The 12,667-nt window shown below is 50.5% G+C and overlaps 4 protein-coding genes across 4 annotated transcripts; 3 read left to right on the forward strand and 1 right to left on the reverse strand.

Annotated features, from left to right (window-relative positions):
• Positions 1 to 992: 992 nt before the first annotated feature.
• Positions 993 to 5,978, forward strand: BKA67DRAFT_657278 (uncharacterized protein; the record flags this gene model as incomplete). The annotated part of the gene is made up of 3 exons (XM_046107086.1): positions 993 to 1,023; positions 1,096 to 5,688; positions 5,800 to 5,978. The coding sequence occupies 3 exons, from the start codon at positions 993 to 995 to the stop codon at positions 5,976 to 5,978; spliced, it is 4,803 nt and encodes a 1,600-aa protein (XP_045959596.1).
• A 589-nt stretch (positions 5,979 to 6,567) lies between these two features.
• On the forward strand, positions 6,568 to 8,867 carry BKA67DRAFT_234012 (putative choline dehydrogenase). The gene is made up of 4 exons (XM_046095647.1): positions 6,568 to 7,110; positions 7,179 to 7,444; positions 7,515 to 7,826; positions 7,961 to 8,867. Exons 1-4 carry the CDS (start codon positions 6,716 to 6,718, stop codon positions 8,803 to 8,805), a joined length of 1,818 nt encoding a protein of 605 aa, XP_045959597.1. The 5' UTR covers positions 6,568 to 6,715; the 3' UTR covers positions 8,806 to 8,867.
• On the reverse strand, positions 8,860 to 11,928 carry BKA67DRAFT_602840 (Sec39 domain-containing protein). Its single transcript, XM_046105337.1, has 3 exons — positions 10,235 to 11,928; positions 10,029 to 10,185; positions 8,860 to 9,977 (listed from the first exon to the last, which is right to left on the reverse strand). Exons 1-3 carry the CDS (start codon positions 11,739 to 11,741, stop codon positions 8,930 to 8,932), a joined length of 2,712 nt encoding a protein of 903 aa, XP_045959598.1. The 5' UTR covers positions 11,742 to 11,928; the 3' UTR covers positions 8,860 to 8,929.
• A 250-nt stretch (positions 11,929 to 12,178) lies between these two features.
• BKA67DRAFT_657281 (NADH:ubiquinone oxidoreductase 11.5kD subunit) lies at positions 12,179 to 12,604 on the forward strand (the record flags this gene model as incomplete). Its single annotated transcript, XM_046107087.1, has 3 exons — positions 12,179 to 12,206; positions 12,265 to 12,404; positions 12,461 to 12,604. The coding sequence occupies 3 exons, from the start codon at positions 12,179 to 12,181 to the stop codon at positions 12,602 to 12,604; spliced, it is 312 nt and encodes a 103-aa protein (XP_045959599.1).
• Between the last annotated feature and the right edge of the window lie 63 nt (positions 12,605 to 12,667).

The following is a 12,667-nucleotide window of genomic DNA, read 5'->3' on the forward strand; positions in this document are numbered from 1 at the left end:
CAGTTTCAACCTATATAGCAAAGGATGAAAGGTGAACTGAATGGGATTGTCATTAAATCTCTCAGTTGGCTAGGTGTGAAACCCGTGCCAGGAAAATTTCAAACGACGGGGGCATTTGTAACAATTGTAAAAGAAAAAGAAAGAAAAAAGTTATAAAAAGCAAAAGGCCAAGCTTGGGGGATTCAACCCAACGTATGGGAAATCTCCAAGATATTTTACCTTACCCGCTACCTCAAAGCGGCTATGTTTTACTGCTACACCATTTTGGGCTTCAGCAGAACACTGAGACATTATCAAGCATTTTTCTCCAAGTAGCCAACCTCGAGGCCCCCCTTACAAAAACAGATGCGTGAGCCCTTTCTACATATAAATCATTCATCAGTTTCTTGTTTATTTTGTGTCTACGTCTAGATTAAGATTTGGGTTGTGGAAGATGTGAAAAGTAGTATGTTTTGCGGTTCAAGCGTCTGTTAGTATTACTTTGCAAAAGGCCTTATGGGCTCTTTTGTTGATGACATTCGCAAGCAGCCATTTCATGAAGCCTATCCATTGGTATGTTCGCTCTCACCGACCTTTGTCTTGTTCATTTCGTCGGAAGCTAAGTAGTCTATACTGGACAGCTGCGGATGAAGTAGCTGAAAATCATCCGGGACAAAGAACGACAAACCGAAAACGGCATGTGAAGACTCTGAATATGCGCCGAAATAGGTAACGATTTTACAAGGGGCGGTATATTTTGTCTCCTTTATTCAGGAGATATATATGGTATACGATAATCAATTCTACGACTGCAAATACTAAACTCTGGTGTGCTATTTTATATCCCGAGATAAGTCATGTTGATACAACTCAAATCCATATAGCCATATCACACGTAGCGCAAAGTGAACATTGCGTCACAACCTCGGCCATATCTGCCACGCAGTGCTGCAGAAGCAGAGTATTATGCTCAGTTTTACATTGGGGCTGTGCGAACAAAAGCAATTGCCGACATGCAAGCTAAACTTGAAGAAGATCACCATGGTGAGAAACCTCACGACCTTTCCTGCGAGCATCTCTTCGCCTTTCATCCAACGCGTAGCTAACAAACTGTAGCTGCTCGGAATGTGCCGTGGCATAGGAAAAGAGCTGAGCAGAAGAGAAGAGCTAGAGAGCGCAAAGCTGCCCGCAAGGACAAGATTCGGCAGAAGCGCCAGGATCGCATCAAGCGTGGCCTGCCAGTGCTTCTCTTCCCAACTGTATCCGACATCAATGAGCGTAAAAACGCACGGAGGGCTCTCTCAGACAAGCTTAAGGGCCGCACGAAGCGGGGTGTTCTAGAACAAGTGATCGGCTCTGGTGGCCTCCATGCTTTCAAGGAAAAGACACTTACGAGCCGTGCCGGCCAGGCAATTGCTACAGACTACGATTGGTCGTGGAGACAGAAGAAGTTCCGCCCTGAGGAACGGGTGACGGATCGAATTGACCGCATGGTCGGGCGTATGGTAGCCAGGGATGATGAGCAACTTCAGGAGCAGTTGAAACGTGATCGCAAAGCACATGTCAGGACACAGAAGAAGGCCATGTGGAGATGGCAGAAGGATGGTGATGGCGGTTCTGCGACCATTGTTGGAAGCTCGGCTACTACTGGATCTGGCCCAGGTGCGCCGGCCATATCAGACATCATGAAGGCATTGGGCGGAAGCAGTGGCGATCGAAGTCATTTCGATGGCAGGATTACTATCAAGCGTATCAATTCTGCATTTGACCTGGCCAATCCCTCCCCGTTTGCTCTGGCTGCGGACGTCGCGCCCTTCATTGATGAGAATGATGACCCCGCTGGACTTCTCAGAGGTCTCTCGAGTCATTTTGACGAGGAAGTCGATACTGAAAAGGTCGTCGAATGTATCGAGGCAGAAACCATGGACTATTTGGACGACATGAAGGTCGACAAAGATGAGTCTAAGCTCAGCAATACTGAGTTCAGCGGTTCTGCAACATCCGAAGAGTGTCAAGAGTATTTTACTGATGATTCCAACCTCAACTCTAATGACGAGAAATATGAAAAGTTTGATGAGCAAGTTGACGCCGAGCTTGATGATATCTTTTCGGTAGAATGGCTTAACAAAACGCTCCAAGAGATAGCTGTTGAAATCTTTGCGGATGCGAAGGCCCGGTTTATTATAAAGGAAGGTAATGCTGTCTCCGATGAGGATCTTGAGCTCCTATACAACCAGGTCACAGCAAATATCAAGCAGGAGTGGGCCATTAGGATGTTTCTCGAGGGCGACAAGGTCAGTAAGAAGCCAATACCGATCAGTCTAAAGCCTTTCAGGAAGGAGTTCGGACCTTCATTCGATGAGGCGCTTTTGGTTGTTATAGGTCAACCTTCGCTATTCTCCAGAAAGTCAAGCTTCTCTACGGGTGGCTCGGGCAGAGGGCGTGGATTTCGAGGCAGAGGAAGTCGGGGAGGTCGCGGTCGTCGAGGGCGAGGACGAGGACGAGGAGCGCGAACAGCCCCACCATTGCCGTCGCCACCGCCACCTCCAGCACCCAGTTCAAACCCTCGGGGCTTCCGACCAGGCGTTACTATCCCCGGGAGACTGGAGATATGGGACGACAATGATGATGACGCGCCCTACTCTTTTAGCTCGTCTGACTTGAGCTCTGACCATGGTCGTGGGACAGAGAATACCACACCATGCACTCAGTCTGAAAGCGATGAAGCCGACAGCTATTCTGATAGCAACTACTCCGTAAATATTGAACCTGGTGGTTCTCAAAGCATAGAGTCAAGCAGGGACAACGACCAGTCAGTCCCGAACAATAGTGGGGCTGTCCTGCTGAGCAAGAGATCGGCTGAGAAGCTTATCCAAGAGGCGAGGCAAGACGCCATAAAGACGCTGCTGGGTGAGCTCACCGACGGTGTTGTGGCTTCAGATAGAGAGAAGGGGCTTCGTAGAAGACTGGGTTCAAACTGGGCACAGCGGTTCTTTGAAGCTGCTATCGAGGCCATCCAGTTACAGCCCAATCCCGTTCCAGTTCAAGGAGAGCAAAGCCCACAACCCGATCGTCCTCATGGTAGCCCATCTGGCTCCAATAAGTCCGGACGCAGTTTTGTATCGCAAACCCCCAAAATTAGACAAACGCACCCGCAGGCATGGCCTACATTGTATCCCGATCAAGACCGATATCTCATCAATCAAATGAACGAGGAACTCACTAAGGATACCTGCGGCATTGTAAGTGAGGCCGATGAACGCGAGCGGGACTTTGCTTGGGATAGGCACTGCCTCTATGCCAATGGGAAGATGCAACAGCCTCAGCTTATGGACTTTGACCGAAAACACGACTTCCGAGATTACAATGATGACATCCTACATGAGCAAATCACACAAGATGCTCCGGACTGGGATCCAATGAGCATTGATCCTCAAGACACCCATATCATAAGCCGTACTTGGCCGGTACAATACGACGGCGAAGCCGGATATTTCACTCGTGTGCCGGTTGAAATTGATGGAAGGAACGACGCGTACGACGGTACTAAGATACCAATACCAACACCCCCATCTGATCCTCCTATCAACGGCGACGGTGGCGGCGGTCCTCGCCCACCACAAACGTTCCTTAGTGGTCTCCATGGTTACAATGAGTATGGCGACCGCGGCAACATTCCGATATCAACTATTCAAGTTCAGGATTTTGGTACACCAGTCAAGCAGCCATGCCCAAAGCCGACTCCTCTCAATCTGAGTAGCAAGATTGATCTCCAAAGTAATAAAAGTCTGACAGCCAAGCAGAGGGCGGAACAAGCAGCAACTGAGGCGAGAAGATTGAAGGCAGAAACAGCTGCCAAAGAAGCGGAAGCTAGCCTTGCAAAGCTTGCGAGTGAGGAAGAAGAGAAGGAGAAGACTGCAAAGGTGGCTGCCCGTAAGGATCAGGAGCAGATGGACGAAATAAATCGTTCAAGAGAGATCGAAGCTCATAAACGGGCCGGGGAGATGGAAAGGACTTGCACTAGACCTGAAGGCGTTGTGCCAGAGCCCCCCATGGGACATGATCATATTCTCCATGACCTTCGTGACTTTGGAACTATACTGTCGGGACTAACTGGACCTCTGGTGCCACAGCCACATAATGGTAACGGACAATCATCAGAGCCGGTGCAGACATCCTCGCCGAAAACACCTCCGAGGAGAACCCCGGCACTATCTGCTGGGGTCACCTCTCCGAAACCTTCCAAAAGCGGCACCGTCAACCCAACTGAAATCGCCGCCACGAGTCCCCAGGCGCCAATCTTCGGAAACCCTACACCTGATGATAGATCGAACAAGAGTACCGGCGACTCTTCTACAAACAGAACTGGTGGAAAGGGTTCTGTATCCGAAGGAGAGGTCGAGAATTTTCCGTTCGCACAGGAAGAAACACCGAAACGAAAGGGTAACTCTAGGCCTCAAAGTCCTGTACTCAATTGGGTAGAAAGGGGGAAACAGCTTGGACAACAAGTCGGCCCTCCAAGTAGCGCGTTCGGAAAGCAGGCCACAGGTAGCTCTTTTGGTGAGCCACTCAAGTCAATCAAGGATTTACAGATCAACGTCGACCATCGCAAAGACTTATGGGGAACACCGAAGGCCAATCTGCCAGCTAAGAATCCTGAACTAGAGTCGCAGGGCTCATCGAAGAGAGGAAAGAAAGCGACTCTTGCAAACCCACCGAGCAAGCTTGAGACATACATTCCCAGTTCCCCAAAAAGAACTAGAAATTCATTTGAGGCTCCAAGTGCAGATAGCTGGTCTTACACAGCATCTGGGCAGTCGACTAATTCGAACGGAAAACGACCTTCTAGCACATCGACCATTTCTCCAAAATCACCCAGTAAAGCGCGTCTATCTCCCGAACCTGCTGAGAACCACGCTATATCCAAACTCACGTACCCAGTGCAGACCTCAGACGCCTCGAAGGCAGTGCTTCCGGAAAAGGAGGAAAGTTATAGGGTGTCTAATCTCCCCGAACGATTAGAAGATGATAGCCCCACACGCGTCTTCTTCACAGCTGGGAAGGCAACGAGAGATCCCGAGGATGAGTATCATGCCAGGGAGCACGCTTGGAACACCCATAGACCACATCTTCCCAAGTGGAAGTATTTCCAGGGGACATCGGGTGCGAGTGAACCGGCATATGTCTTTGAAGAAAGGTACCGAAGAATCACGACGCAATACCTCAAAAACGGCGTTCCTGATCAGATAGAACACGAAGAAGAGGCAGATTTCGAGTTCCGAAAACAGGCCTGGGAGCAAATCAATGACGGTGAAGATGTGAAGGATATACGCGAGAAGCTCAGGGGCTTGACGAGAACAGAGCTTACGAACTGGCTCAAGAGGATGCTCATGACTATAGATTTCTTAAAGGGCGTCGATCTTGCCAAGATTGACAAAGGAATCAAGGCCATGACAGACGGACTTCCGCGTCTCGAGTGGGAAGTCGATTACGGCGTCAGTGCATTGACTTCGAAGGAAACGGATATCTTGGTGGACCGAGGTAGAGACTTCACCAGTCGTTTCAATGAGCGGCGTCAGCATACTGCGGACGACGAAGGGCCTTACAGCACCTTTTCAAAGACTAAACTGCACCTTTATTCCTTGCTAAGACGGCTGGATGTTCTAAATGACAAAGTACAACAGTCAGAAGTGGCCGCGCAATCAGCTGGTAAGCATAAATACCCGCTTTGAAAGAGACATGGTGTACATTAGTGGATTAAACACGTCCTAGATAAACACGCAATACCATTCGCTTGGACAATCGCTGAGTCTTCTATAGAAAAAAGGAGTCGCCGTACAGGCCTGTCTCAAAGTGTACTTGACAATGTTGAGCGAGCTGTCAATAGCGTCAATGGTCGACGCCCACCGACGCCGAGCCAACCGTCGACGCGCAGGACCCCTAAAACCATGAGTTTTGACGACTCCATGGGGCACGAACATGGAAGAGCCCAGGATTAATGAAAGAGTCGAGATAAGGTTTTGTTGCATGAAATGTTGGTTTTCCTTTGTTGACTGATTTGAATTTAGTCAGGAGTTCTTGGTGAATATTTCATCGTTGTAACAGAACCATACTTGAATGCAATTATACGTTTCCGTTACTTCCTACTTGAAGGGGTGAGTGATGCTTGAGATGATCACCTTCTGCGCTCTAGTACGAATGGGAACTGTGCAATATGTATTGTATTCCCTGTTGTGTAAGCAATGTCAGATCATATTTGTTGAGTCTCTCAGGCAGAGAGGTATGGCGGCGGTAAATGTGAAGGGCCTGGCAGCACGTGTTCTCGGAATCGTCGAGAAATATGATGCTGCACCCGTAGAACCACAGCTGTTATCATTCCCTCTCTTTATGTGAAGCGGAATGTACGTGGCTGTTAGCCAACATCGGCATATTGGGTACTGTTACCATTTCAGGGTTTGGAATTTTGGACCGTGTCAGATCGGCCATATGTTGACTAGATTCATTATGCTTAGTGAACTACTGTAACCGTGTGATACCCCTGCCATTGGTGCCGAATAGCCGCCCCCGTGATAGGTTCCCTTGATAGCACGAGAATGGCCCAATAAGCACAGCCTTCCCTAACAAGGGTCATGAGCCAACAAAATGCGTTTCGAGACCTCATGCTAGGCTCCAGAAATGTGAAGACAGCTCGCTCCTATAATCAGTCACATGGTCACGTCATTAAACCTGGGAAATAATGGCAGGTCCGGCAGCAAACGTTGAAGCTTTCCTTCGGCAGCGGTTCGACTACCTTATAATCGGTGGGGGGACGGCTGGCCTCGTAGTCGCGGCACGTTTGTCGGAAGATGCGAATCTTACTATAGGAGTACTGGAGTCAGGGCCAGTCATCGACAAGCTGGAGAACGTAGACATACCCGGCTTGTATGGACAGGCTATAGGCACGGATCTCGATTGGCAGTTCGAGACCACTTCGCAGGAGGGGCTTGGTGGGCGAACACTCCCGTGGCCTAGGGGCAAGATGCTTGGCGGGACGAGCGCGCTGAACTTCATGACCTGGAACCGCGCGAGCCGGGACGATTACGATGACTGGGTACAGCTGGGCAACAATGGCTGGGGGTGGGATGATCTGCTGTAAGTTTCAGCACTTGATATTGACCGCTAAAACTCTTCATTCCATAAACGCTAACGGCTGTGTAAAGACCGTTCCTCAAGAGATCGGAGGCCTTCCACCCTCCAGGACCAGAAATGCAGCACACGAATAAGGAATACTATGATGACGAGGCGTTTGGAATGAACGGCCCCGTTCATATCTCCTACTCAAAGGCTTATTCAGACTCGCACCAAGTTTGGCACCAGACCTTGAACAACCTCGGCGTAGATACGAACAGACGCCACATGGCAGGTTCAAACGTTGGCGTATGGACTAACATCAACTCAGTTAATCCGCGTTCGTACGAAAGGTCCTGTGGGTGATCCGCTCTTTTCATTGTTGACGTGGCTTCTCCTGTCAAACATCGCTGATTTATTTGCCAAAGATTCCAGCACAGCATACTACCTACCGTACTCACAACGACCAAACCTCCATGTTCTCACCGGTGTCCTGGTAAACGAGATACTACTGAAGCAACAACATGGCGATTGGGTTGCCCATGGTGTGCGCTTCGCCCACGACGGAAAACAATACGCAGTACAAGCGCTGCGCGAAGTCGTCCTGTCTGCGGGCAGCGTACAGTCGCCTCAGCTACTAGAGTTATCAGGCATCGGTAATCCGGAAATACTCGGGAGCGCTGGGATCGAAACCAAAGTCTCGAATGCAAATGTAGGAGAAAACCTTCAGGACCATATCAGTAAGTTTTATCTACCCCTCTGATAAGCTTGCATGAGAGCGAGCGCACTCAATTATATATTGATGTTTTCTTAACTTATCTATTCTCCCTTGAGGCCTACCATGCTATCGATTTTGACACAATAACAGTGACAGCCATGATATTCGAGGTGAACTCAAGCCTCGCAAACCCCGATGACTTGAAAACCAACGACAACGCCAAAGCCGCAGCAATGAGACAGTACACACAATCGCAGTCAGGACCACTGACCGTACTTCCCTGCTCCATATGTTACTTGCCACTCTCACATTTCGTGCCGGAGGACATCCTCTCATCTCTCCAATCCAGAACAGCAGATCTGAACAACATCGCACAGAACAAGCGAAAGATTCTCGCACAACGTTTCGACAGCCAGAAAAGCCTAGGCCAGATCGAATACATCTTCGACCTCGGAAACTGGAACCCCTATTTCGAGCCGGCCGCCGGCAAAAAGTACGGGACCATGCTGCAGATACTGCAGTACCCGTTCTCGCGAGGGTCCATCCATATTCGTTCCTCAGACGCCGCAGACAAGCCCATCATCGACCCGGCGTACTATTCCGGGCCGGGGGGCCAGATGGACCTCGAGGCCATGGTCCTCTGTGCGCGTTTCGCCGACCGCATCTGTCGGACGGCGCCGCTCGCCCGCATCGTCGGTGCTCGTGCCTCGCCGCCGGCTTCGGCCACGCGTGACGAGGACCTGCGTGGCTGGACCGTCGAGAACACGATTACGGACTACCATCCCGTGGGGACCTGTGCCATGGGGGGATTTGCAGGTGCTGAACAGGGTGTTGTGGATGAGAGGCTGAGAGTCTATGGTGTCGGGAGACTCAGGGTTGTGGATGCGAGTATCATGCCCTTACAGATAAGTGCCCACCTACAAGCCACAGTCTATGCAATCGCCGAGAAGGGAGCCTGCATGATTCTAGAGGACAGGTTAGAACGTAGACCACACATGTAGGTAAATACGCGACACATCTGATATAATGATATAAGCGAGCGGCGTAGCTAGATAATGGTCTTTGAATTGTACAACTCTTCGCTATCGTCAGTCATTAAGCATTACTATATCCCATCCAGCCAGGCTATTCAGAAGCCCGCGACTGTGGTCGTGCAGGCTGAGCTCCAATGAGCCAGCCGACACCCGATGCCAGTGTCCCTACCGCAGCTTCTCTCAGCTGATCTCTCTTTCTGACTCGGTTCTGATCATCGTGTTCCTCGGGTGTACTTTGCTTAGCCTGTTGCTCGCCGCGTTGCAAACTCGAAAGCGCAGGAAGGTTGAACTGTGCGCGTGCCATGGTCGCCCTTGAAAGATCGAACAATGACATTGGCGCTTCCTCCTGCTGCTTGGCAGACCTTGTGGTGTTGCTCCTGACGACGCCAGCAGGCACTTCGCTACTGAATCCTCCAGGCATGGCTTGGACGTCACCCTGGTCGTCCCAGGCGGATTCTTGTTCCTCGTCCGCCTTCACAGCTGCACCAAGCTCTTCTTCACATTTGCGGAAAACCTTCAATATTTCCTGCAGTGTATCTGTTGGCGCGATCCTTAGTGCAGTTGAAAGACACTCAATTCGTTGCTCCAGGTGTCGAACATCGAGATTGCCGCTAGATGTGCCAATATGTGTCGGGCGAATCGTACGCGCCGTGCGGCGGTACTTACCCGCCTCCAAAGCGGCTCGCCAGGAGTATTCATCGGCCGATGTCAGTACAGTCCTCCCAGACGCCAGTCTGTTCACGACGTAAGAGTATGCAGTTTCGAAGTCATCTTCCGTCAAAGCTGCATCTATACACATAGAAGTCACGCGCTTCTCGACCAACGCATGTTGTTCGAGTTCATCGAGGACTGCCAAAGGCCTATTTGACTTTTTCTGCACGGGTAGTCCTGCCTCAACCATGTTGGATCCTATTTCAAGGAAAGCCTGCAGTCTGGTGTAGCTGTGTGGATTTTGTTGCAATACTTTCCCAACAATAGACACGGGATCGGAATGAACACGCAGAACCACTGGCGTGAACGGCTCTCCTTGTTTGAGTGCTAGACGATAAGAGCTTAAGCCATGGGTTGCTCTCAGAAGAGCTTCAATTTTCTTCGCAGCAGCCCCGTCTGTAGGCAATGTCTTGGGGAACGCATGTACACTAGCAAGCGATTAGCGGACTATCAATCCAACAGTCCAAATAAAAACCTACATATCATCGCATTTGAGTAAGCCGCCCCGAGTACGGTTTGGATTCGAGGCGTTGTCATATGCATTCATAGCTGCTGCAACGATAGTGTCCTCGAGGACTTTTTCAGAGAGAATCTTCTCGTGTGAGTCTTCGTATATGGATCTTGCAAGAGAGTATCCTGGCTCAAAATCAGTTCAAGTTAGACAACAAAAGGTCTAATGACTTACGTCCACTGGCAAGGAATGCTTTGAGGCACTCAATTTCGAGGAATGCCCTGTCGAGCCGACCGAAAACACCCTGCAACCTTGTCGAGGCGTCACTTGCAGTTTCTTCAGCACCCCAATCCCGTAGCCATAAAAGCTCATTTCGTGCGCGTACCCAATATTTATCATCCGTCTTCGCTGTATTGTTGCGCAATGTGTTGATAAACTTGAGAGCCTCACTCTTCTGTTCTCGCTGGTCTTGGAGGAAGGCCAGTTCACCGGCTCTGCGAATGCAGCAGGGAGCACCAGCTTTCGTAAGTATGAAAGCACTTAAAGTCAATGCATGCAGAATATGTGTGGATTGCTTCGTAGGAGCTGTAAGGATATTCGACTCTTCCAGCAGGTCGTTGCGCATATGCGTCGCGTTCTTGGCAACTATGATCGACTCATTGTTGAGCTCGTTAAGCGGTGGCAGCAACGAGGAAGCAACCTGAAGGGTGGGCATGGGGTCTTCCCCAAGTAGAGCATTTACTCTGGTAATGATAGTATTCACCCCAACCAAGGCTTCAACGGACGCTTCTGTCACTAGATATGCTGCCGCTAATGCAGCACGAGCGTATCTCGATTCGAGATAGCCTTGGTCCTCGTCCTCCATCCACATAGATCCATAGCCGCTCAAGTCGACATCATTGGGTCCATCCCACTGCTCGATTGCTTTCACGGCGACGATCCACGACCTGGATGCTTGTTCCGTAAGCCATTCCAGCATTTGCTCCCAGCCTGGGCACGTCTTGTTTTGTGATACTGGTTGCCCATCTTCTCCGATGAGAGTATCGTCATATTTCCATCTGGCATCATTATATAACCACGGACCTATAAGACCGCGCAAGTCTCGGCCAATGTGAGAAAGACTGTCGTCGCTCACACCAGTCTGTTCGAGAAGCAGGGCTACGGCAGCCCGGTCGTTGAGCTGCTCGAATTCTGATAGAGTGTGTTGTATTGGGCTATGCGGGTAATATTCGTAGTTTCGTCTCAGCAGAGGTAACAAGGCGGATATCATCCATGTTCGGATGCAGGGAGCATGGTCTAGAAAAGGGACAATTAAATCAGGAATTTGCGTGAGCAGACCAGCCTCTTCGTCGATCCGGTGGGCACGGGCAAGCAAGAATTGACTGAGCAAGTCTTCTGTTGCATGCCTAGGCGCGACGGACGAGGTCAAGGGAAGTAGTCGTAGCTTTCGGACCTTCTTTGCGACTTCAACATCGGTGAAGTGTTCCACCGACGAGGCATCAATCTCGCGGGATGCATCGTCTTTTTCAAATTCGTCTGATTCTAGTCTCTGGAGCAACTCGACGTATCGGGCTGGCTCAGTAGTTTCGGGTAGACAAGTCAAGAGTATGCGCAGGAGGAGCTCCTTCTGTAAGACCTTGTCATATCGTAGGGCGAGTATGGTCAAGCTGTCGACATCGGATTTGATAGCAAAGTGCGCCGCCAGAAGGACAACTTTGGGGGGTGAGAGAAGAGATGTCATGTTGGACTAGACGCGCACATTTTCCCACTTGACGTGTGCGCTTACAACACAAATGGGTGGGTTAAGACTCGGGAAGGCATACACATGCGCGGGTCGCGAAAGCTGGTCTCTTCTCTTTACGGAGTACTTGTACCAAAGGACGTCAACGTACGTCAGTACTGTAAGGCCAAGCAAGCAATTGCATACCTGGACACAGACCCAAGACATAGGCAAGGACAAAAGACAAGGGAGCAGGGGGAGGAGCTTTCCTGCGCCACAGCAGGGGTGCCCGACCGTGGCCCGAGCTCCACCAATTGCCACACTCCCAATTCAAGTTACCAAGCTCCGCGATCCGCGATCCCGTCACAACGTCGAGCGTCAATCACGAAACCACCAGTCTGGCGTTCAATTGAAGCTTGCATAGCGTCAGCAGGTCTACCCGTCCCTCACAACTCATCATGGCTTCTGGATATGGCTTGCACGGAGGTCAGTCCCCGCATCGGCTCTCAATCGCTCCCACAACTAACCCACATATCTTTCCCAGGCCCTGGCCGATGCTTCCCTTTCTGGCAAGAAGTTCTGTCCTGCTACGTCGTCAACACATCTGCCGACGATGATTCTGGAAAGAAGAAGTGCCAACCCATCCTAGAGGACTACTACGAGTGTCTACACCACAAGAAGGAGGTCAGCAGCCGACAACCTGGTGAAGTACACTTTGGGAAAACTAACGTAAATGCCAGGCTGCGAGAACGAGAGCGCTGCAAGCCGCCTTCCGGAAAGCCGAGTCTTCAGCAGGGCGAGAGAATGCACCGACAGCGGGCCAAATACGGAATCTCGGGCTTTTGGACAAGGACGACGACACCAAGAAGGTCTTGGAGAAGTGATTGCGTTCATGGCGAGACCAGTTCGTTCGACCTTTCGAGGGTTGTGTACATATGACGCGACGG

This window comes from Truncatella angustata (genome assembly GCF_020726525.1).
Source record: "Truncatella angustata strain MPI-SDFR-AT-0073 chromosome Unknown BKA67scaffold_3, whole genome shotgun sequence".
NCBI lineage: Eukaryota > Fungi > Ascomycota > Sordariomycetes > Amphisphaeriales > Sporocadaceae > Truncatella > Truncatella angustata.